This window comes from Lucilia cuprina, chromosome 3 (assembly GCF_022045245.1).
Source record: "Lucilia cuprina isolate Lc7/37 chromosome 3, ASM2204524v1, whole genome shotgun sequence".
Lineage (NCBI taxonomy): Eukaryota > Metazoa > Arthropoda > Insecta > Diptera > Calliphoridae > Lucilia > Lucilia cuprina.
In genome coordinates, this window is record NC_060951.1 from 2728286 (window position 1) to 2735743 (window position 7458).

General features: G+C 25.6%; 1 protein-coding gene across 4 annotated transcripts in view; it reads right to left on the minus strand.

Annotated features, from left to right (window-relative positions):
* The window catches only part of LOC111676740, a 92119-nt gene that overhangs the window by 8317 nt on the left and 76344 nt on the right, over positions 1-7458 (minus strand). For all 4 annotated transcript variants that reach the window (XM_046946156.1, XM_046946158.1, XM_046946155.1 and 1 more), the window contains 2 exons: positions 3449-3947; positions 3126-3361 (listed from right to left, as the gene is read on the minus strand). In XM_046946156.1, coding sequence (XP_046802112.1) covers positions 3126-3361; positions 3449-3947 — 735 coding nt within the window. The remainder of the gene's footprint in view (positions 1-3125; positions 3362-3448; positions 3948-7458) is intronic.

Consider the following 7458-nt stretch of genomic DNA (forward strand, 5'->3'; position numbering starts at 1 on the left):
AAAGCAAATACACAATGTCTGTCTATAAGCCAAATACAGAAAAAAAACTCTTGTCTTATATTTTCCCATTTCAATAAAATAACAATATTGACTAACCATCATCAATAACAAACATTATTTGCATCATCATTATTAGCAACATCATTAGCCTCCGTAAAACTTCATTATTATTATTATTATAATTTTATTCTATAACTTTGTCATCTATCTTCTCTTTATGCTTATTTGTTAACATTCCTTTATCATTTCCAACAATTTTCTTGTTAACTTTGTTGTGTGTGTGTTCTCAAATTGCTGCTAAAATTATATTGCGTATGTTTGGCGTTTTTTATTGTCTTTCATTTGCTTTTTCTTGCTGTTTGAATACGCATACAAATCTAATGAAATGAGCCAAGAGTCTTATGTACTTTTTTTCTTTCTTTTGTACAGGAAAAGGAGGAATTTTTTCATTTAAATGTCACTCAATAGGAATCGGGAAATGGTTGTTTTTTTTTTGTTTTTCTTTTATAAGCTTAAGTATTTTTTTTTGAGTATTGGCAGTTTTTTTTTTTGTATTTGTTGTTTATTTGTTTTAGCAAATACCGCTTAAACTCCTTTGCTTTACCTCCTCCTTTTGCTAACTTTTTAACAAAGTCTCTGTATTATTCCTTTTTTTTCAAAGGCATACATTGTTCTCTTTATGTTTATTTTATTGGGGAGAACTTTTGTTATATTGTATTGTTTCAAAGCATATTTAAGTTTATATACATATTTGTGTCAGTTTTATGTTAATAAAAAAACACATAAAATTGACACATTTCGTACAAGTGCTTTTATTGTTATATAGCTTTTTAATACAAATAGCTTAAGTGTTGAATGATAAAAAAAATTGTGAAGTTCTTATTCTATTCAAAACAATAAATTTTTGGGGAAATTTGACAGAGGATAAGTAGAAAATTGAGGAAATTTTATTGAATCTTTTAAGGAATTTTAAGGAATATAAAAAAATACTATTATAATGATTTACAATACATTATAACTCCATTATAATGATTTATAATATATTATAACACTATTATAATGAGTTATAATATATTATAACACTATTATAATGAGTTATAATTAATTAAAATACATTATAATGCCATTATAATGGCTTATAATACATTATAACTCTATTATAATGATTCATGACATATTATAACACCATTATAATGGTTTATAATATATAATATATAATTTTTGCATTTTATGCAAAGTCGATTTTTCTACTTTTTTTATTTAGTTAAGAGTTGACTTTTAGTATTTTATAAATAGTAGACTTTTCGACTTTTCCAACTTTTCGACTTTTCCAACTTTTCGACTTTTCGATTTTTTTCGACTTTTTCCGACATTTCGACTTCGACTATTTTTTTTCACATTTTTCGAGTATTTTTGACTATTTTTTACTTTTTTCTACTATTTTTGACTTTTTTTCTACTATTTTCGACTATTTTCTACTTTTTTCTACTATTTTCGACTATTTTTGACTATTTTACTATTTTCGACTATTTTTGACTTTTTTCTACTATTTTCGACCATTTTTGACTTTTTTCTACTATTTTGGAATTTTGACTTTTCGACTTTTTCCGACATTACGACTTTTCGATTTTTTTCGACTTTTCAATTATTTTTTCGACTTTTTTTTTAATTTTTTGAGTTTTAGTTTTTTTCCATTTTTTTTTTTTTAAATTTTCGACTATTTTTGACTTTTTTCTACTATTTTCGAGTTTTATTGACTTTTTCCGACTTTTGACGACTTTTCTACTTTTTTCGACTTTCTATTTTAGAGTTTTTGGCATTTTTTCCACTTTTTAAAGTTTTCGACTATTTTTGACTTTATTCTACTATTTTCGACTTTTCAATGTTTTCGGATTTTTTTAACCTTTTCCAACTTTTCGATTTTTTCCGACTTTTTTGACTATTTTCAGCTTCATTCGACTTTTTTCGGCTATATTTTTAGTTTTTTCGACTTTACGACTTTTTTTGACTTATTTACAAAGTCGATAGACGATAGTCGACTTATAGAACCCTACTATTAACACCACCTAATAAGACTATAGGCAATAAATTGAGCTTAAACTTAATAACAAAATTTTGCTTTTCTATTAAACGTTTATTTTTCCGACTTATCGACTTTTCAAATTTTTTCGACTTTTTGAATATTTTCGACTTTTTTTTGATTTTTTACAACTTTTTTCGACTTCTTTCAACTTTTCGAGTTTTTTCGGCTTTTTCCGACTTTTTTCGACTTCTATTTACAAACTCGACTTTTGGACCTTATTTAACGTTTATTTTTTCTTTAGAACCTTAAACCCCAGGAAAATTTTTATTAGTTCTACTACTAGTTCTAGAACACATGATTTTAGCCTGAACTCGTTTAATTTTGGCGTTGATACCAATGATTTTTGTTCGAAATTGTCACTTTCGAAACTGGTTCTGAGGAAGCGTTATGGAGACGACACTCGTTTTTTTGGAACGCTTCTGGAACTAGTGCGGTAGCAATGTATAACTAGTTTCATAGAACTAGTTTCTTAAAAAAACTATTTAGAAGTATTTAAGAAACACAACAATGTTCTAAAGAACGGGTTACAGAAGTAGTGTTTTCACTCATTCTAGAACTAGTAGTTTTTAGAACAAGTTCTAAAATTTTTCCTGGGACGTATGATTAATATTTATTAATAAAGTTTATTTAAATAAAGCATACGCTTGGTTAATTAATATTAAAATTTTACTCACATTATTTGTAGCATACTTTTAAACATTATATTAATCATAATGAGAAATACTTCATAATTTATTTAAATTTTTATTTTAAAAGTTGCCTAAAGAACTCTTTTAACAACACTACTATTGTGCAAAAATCTTTAATTTCTTGTTCATTTTACACCTTTCCATATTACTCTTGTCTTCATCTATCAATTTTTACAAATTCATTAAAATGAAATCTATAATTGAATTTTTGCCTTAAGTCTCTAACATCCTGCCTGTTGTTCGATCTCCTGTCTAGTCAGTTTTTCTTTCTAGTGTTATTATTAATAAATTTGTATGTAAGTATGTATGTATGTATGTTTGTTACAAGTCAATCTACTACCACAAGCACTTACCAATTGTGGTTAATACTGTTAGGGAATAGAGAAAGGCTCGAGCAAAATTCCATTCATGATGATGATGATGATGTGCATGATGCGGCGTTAGACCATGTTGATGGAATAGTAAAACAGCTTCCGTTGCTGGTGTCTGGCCATTAACATCCGCCTCGTGTGGCAATTGTAGTAGAGCATCCTCATTCAGTCTCTTAATTAATTGGTCTTGAAATTTTGCAATTTCTAAAGCGGCCAATCTAAAGAAAAAAAAATTTAATGAAAACAAAGTTATGATTATAAGGGGAGAGAGGGGGTTTAATAGACAGGTGGTGTAAAAAACTTACTTTGTCCAATTTTCTTTGTATAAAATATTTAAGGATACGGTTATATCCCATATATTTTCAATAGTCCTTTGACGTACATCATAAGTATCCGGTGACAAGGCATATTGTGGCGTAAAATCATCACCATAACTAAAATCATTGTTTTGCAATGATATCATGCCCTCTATCATTTGGGGAGAGGAAGCCGATGAGGAGGAAGAGGATGATGTTGCTGAAGAGCCTGCTGCATTTATTGTGCCATTATCGTAATGTAAAGGAGGAGTATGTTGTTGTTGTTGTGTTTGATAAATATTGTTATTTGTTGTGCCGGCTAAAGCTGATCCATCAGCACTCCCACTTAAACCACTACTACTACTGCTACTACTACCAGCCACCCCACTTCCTGTGGTCCCCGTATGCTGTTTGTGTGGTTGTATGTTGCGTTTTGTTGAGGCCAATGTTCGTTGTTGTTGCAAATATGCGGAATCTTCACTTTCAATTGTTAAAAATATAAAAGAACCTGCAATAAAACGAAAAAGGAAACAATAGTTAAACAAAAGATGTGAAAGTGAACGACCAAAACCAAAATTTATGGATTTTTTTCTTTAACAAAAAGTCTTATACTATTTCAAGTGTTAACAATGTTAGCGTATGATTAATATGTAACGGAAAATAAATGAATATTAATCATACTCCCAGTTAAATAAAAAAAAGACTTTAGGGGTATAAAGTTTCTTAAAGACCTATAAATTTTTAAAATAACTGCTTAATAAATTACTTAAAAACAATAGCCAAAAACAAATTTATGATTTATCTTTATTATTAGAAAGAAAAGAACAAGATAAATTAAAATTAATTATACGTTTAGAGGGCAACATTTAGAAATGTAAATAATGCTTTAGAAATGCTCTGGATATTGCTGGTTTATATTAAATTCTTATAAATAATCTTATGAATTTTCTTTCTTTATTGAAACGGATAAAGATGTTTTGAGTTTAAGGGAAGAATTTGTAAATTAAACTTTTTAATCTAGAGGGAAGAAAAATGATTTTTTTTTAAAGAAATTTCAAAAAAATTATAAATATCTGCCTTTTTTTGGCCTTAAATAACCATATAAAGACATATTTTGTAAAAAAAACCTAAATTCCCAAAACTTTATAAAAATCCCAAATTCCCAAAAATGTTTCGGGGAGTTAAAATATTTATAAATTTTCGCATTTTTGCCAATAATTTTAGTTTATTGCAGTTTTTCAAAAATCCCAATTTAAAATTTTTCGGGGAAGTTTAAATACTTTTCCAAATTCCGGGGAAGTTGTAATGTTTCTAATTTTTGAAAATTTCGCTAATAATTATTGTTAATTGAAATTTTTAAGATTTTATTAACATAAATAAAACAAAAAATTTTAAAATTCAAAAATTCCTAAAAATTTGTTCAAAAATCCCAATTTTAAATTTTCTGGGGAAGTTTAAATACTTTTATAAATTTGTATATCGTTTATTTTGGTAACATTTTTTTTGGCCCTAAATAACCATATAAACCTATATTTTGTAAAAAAAAACTAAATTCCCAAAACATTAAAAATCCCAATTTTCAAAAATATTCTGGGGAAGTAAAAATGTTTATAATTTCTGAAATTTTCGCTAATAATATTGTTTTTTATTGAAAATAAAACAAAAAATTTTAATTCCTAAAAAAAATTCAAAAATCCCAATTTTAAATTTTCCGGGGAAGTTTAAATATTAGTATTAAATAATTTTTCGTTTAATCTTTTTACTTTCCTTAACCTAAAAAGGCTTTTATGTCTAAAATTTCGCTGCAATTTTAATTCCCAAAAATTTTTGAACAATTCCAATTTTAAAAAATTTTCAAGGGAAGTTCTAAAACTAATAAATTTTGATATTTAGTTGTAGTATATTTTAAAATTGTTATTAAAGTATGTTTTGTTATCAAAATATTCCAAATTTACATATTAGGAATTCCGGGGAAGTTAATTTTTCTTTTGAAATTTAATGAAATTTATTATTTATTAAGATTTAAGGGAATGTTTTTTTGTAATAAATTTTATATATTTTTAGTTTTTGATTATTATTTATTAATGAAATTTGTTAAATTATTTAAATTCCCCAAAAAATTCAAAAATACCCAATTTAGTTTTTTTTAAATATTAAGCTTTTTTGACTTAAAATTAACAATAAAGCTTTAATTTATTTTTTTTTAATAAACTTAAATATTTTTAGTATTTAATTTATGAAATTTGTTAAATTCCCAAAAAAATTTAAAAATCCCCAATTTAGTTATTAAGCTTTTCTTGACCTTAAATTATTTTTAAACTTGAATATTGCTTTATTATTCAATTCCCTAAAGTTTTTCCAAAATCCTTTCTTAGAAAAATTTTCAAAATAATGAAATTTGTGAAATTTTTCTAAATTCCCAAAATTTGTTCAAAAATCCCCAAATTAAATTTTTTAGCTTTTTTAAAACTTGTTTAAACTTATAATGAGTTATTAAGCTTCAATTAAAACAAAAATTAAATTCCCAAAATCTTAAAAAAAACTCCCAGTTTTAAGAAATTTTCTGAAATTGAAATTTAAAATAAACTTTTCCTAATTAAAATTGAAAAATCTTTATGAAATGAAAAAATTTAATTTAATTTAAGTATTTCTAATTTTCTTTTGTTTAACAACTTCTAAGCGTTTCTTCTTGTTTTGGTTGTTATTAAAAAATATAGTTTTTTCCCCATTCTCTTGCCATAGTTATTTACTAAATATTTTCATGTAAGAAAATGTTTTAGTTTTTTTCATTTTTTTGATGGTATCACTTGAAAACATGATAATAATGATGATGATTGCACACAATATAACATCCTTTTTTTTCTTTAAGTTTTGTTTTGGAAATCTTCTTGTATAGCTGGTTGCCATAGTTTTGTAAGGAAAACTGACCTACAACCAAGAAAACCTTTTGGTTTATTTTCTTTTATAGCGTTTGCTATGTTCATTTCTGGGGTTTTTTGTTGCTTGTTTGTTTCCTTTTAAGAAACACCATAAAGTCAAATGAGTTTTTGCTTTTGTTCTTCATCCGTGTGTTTTTTATTTGCTCGCAAACATGACTTTGTATTTATAAGTTGTAGGTTTTTTTTGCTCTTGTCCAAATGTTTTTTTTTATTTTTTACCCCCGAACATAATTACAAAGTATTCATTAACTTTTGTTGTTGTAGTTGTTTGCTGTATTATTTTACTAGCTTTTGTTCTTAAACAATATGAAAGTTCTGTGTGTGTGTGTTCCCTTTCTGTTTCTCATTTGTTTTTAGGACAAATGGTTTTGTTGTGTACAACATGACATTTTCAAAAAAAAAAAAAAAAAAAAAACATAAATTTTTCCGAATTCCAGGGAATTTAAAAATTTTTCTATAATTATTCATATTTTATTAATTTTTTTTTAATTTTCTTTTAGGTAAGTTTTTATAATATTTTTGTGAACTATCGGTAAGTCAAACATTTCTAAATTTTAAATTTTTAAATAATATTATTTATCTATATATAAGACAAATCACACATTTAAAAAAAAGTACAAAGAAAATTTTCATCAAAATTTTTAAAGATTTTTTATTCATTTTTTAACATAAGCCATAGTCACAGTTTTGTTAGTTTTTCTACATATCCTTTCACTTTTCTCTTGTTGCCTTAGATGGTCTGTCTGATAATAAATGACTAAATAGAAAAAAGAAAACAAGAGGAAACTATGGACACAAAAACAAATTTGACAGCATAAGCTTTTAGACTAATCAGCTAAAATGCCAAACGTATGTTTTGTAAACAAGATATGATAAAAAAACGGGGTTAATGAATGTCACTGTATATGTATATGTTAAAAAACAGGATACTAACACATTTTAATGGATATAGATATGAGAGAATACTAGACTACTGTAGACTAGACTATAGACTAGACTATAGACTAGACTATAGACTAGACTATAGACTAGACTATAGACTAGACTACAGACTAGACTATAGACTAGACTATAGACTAG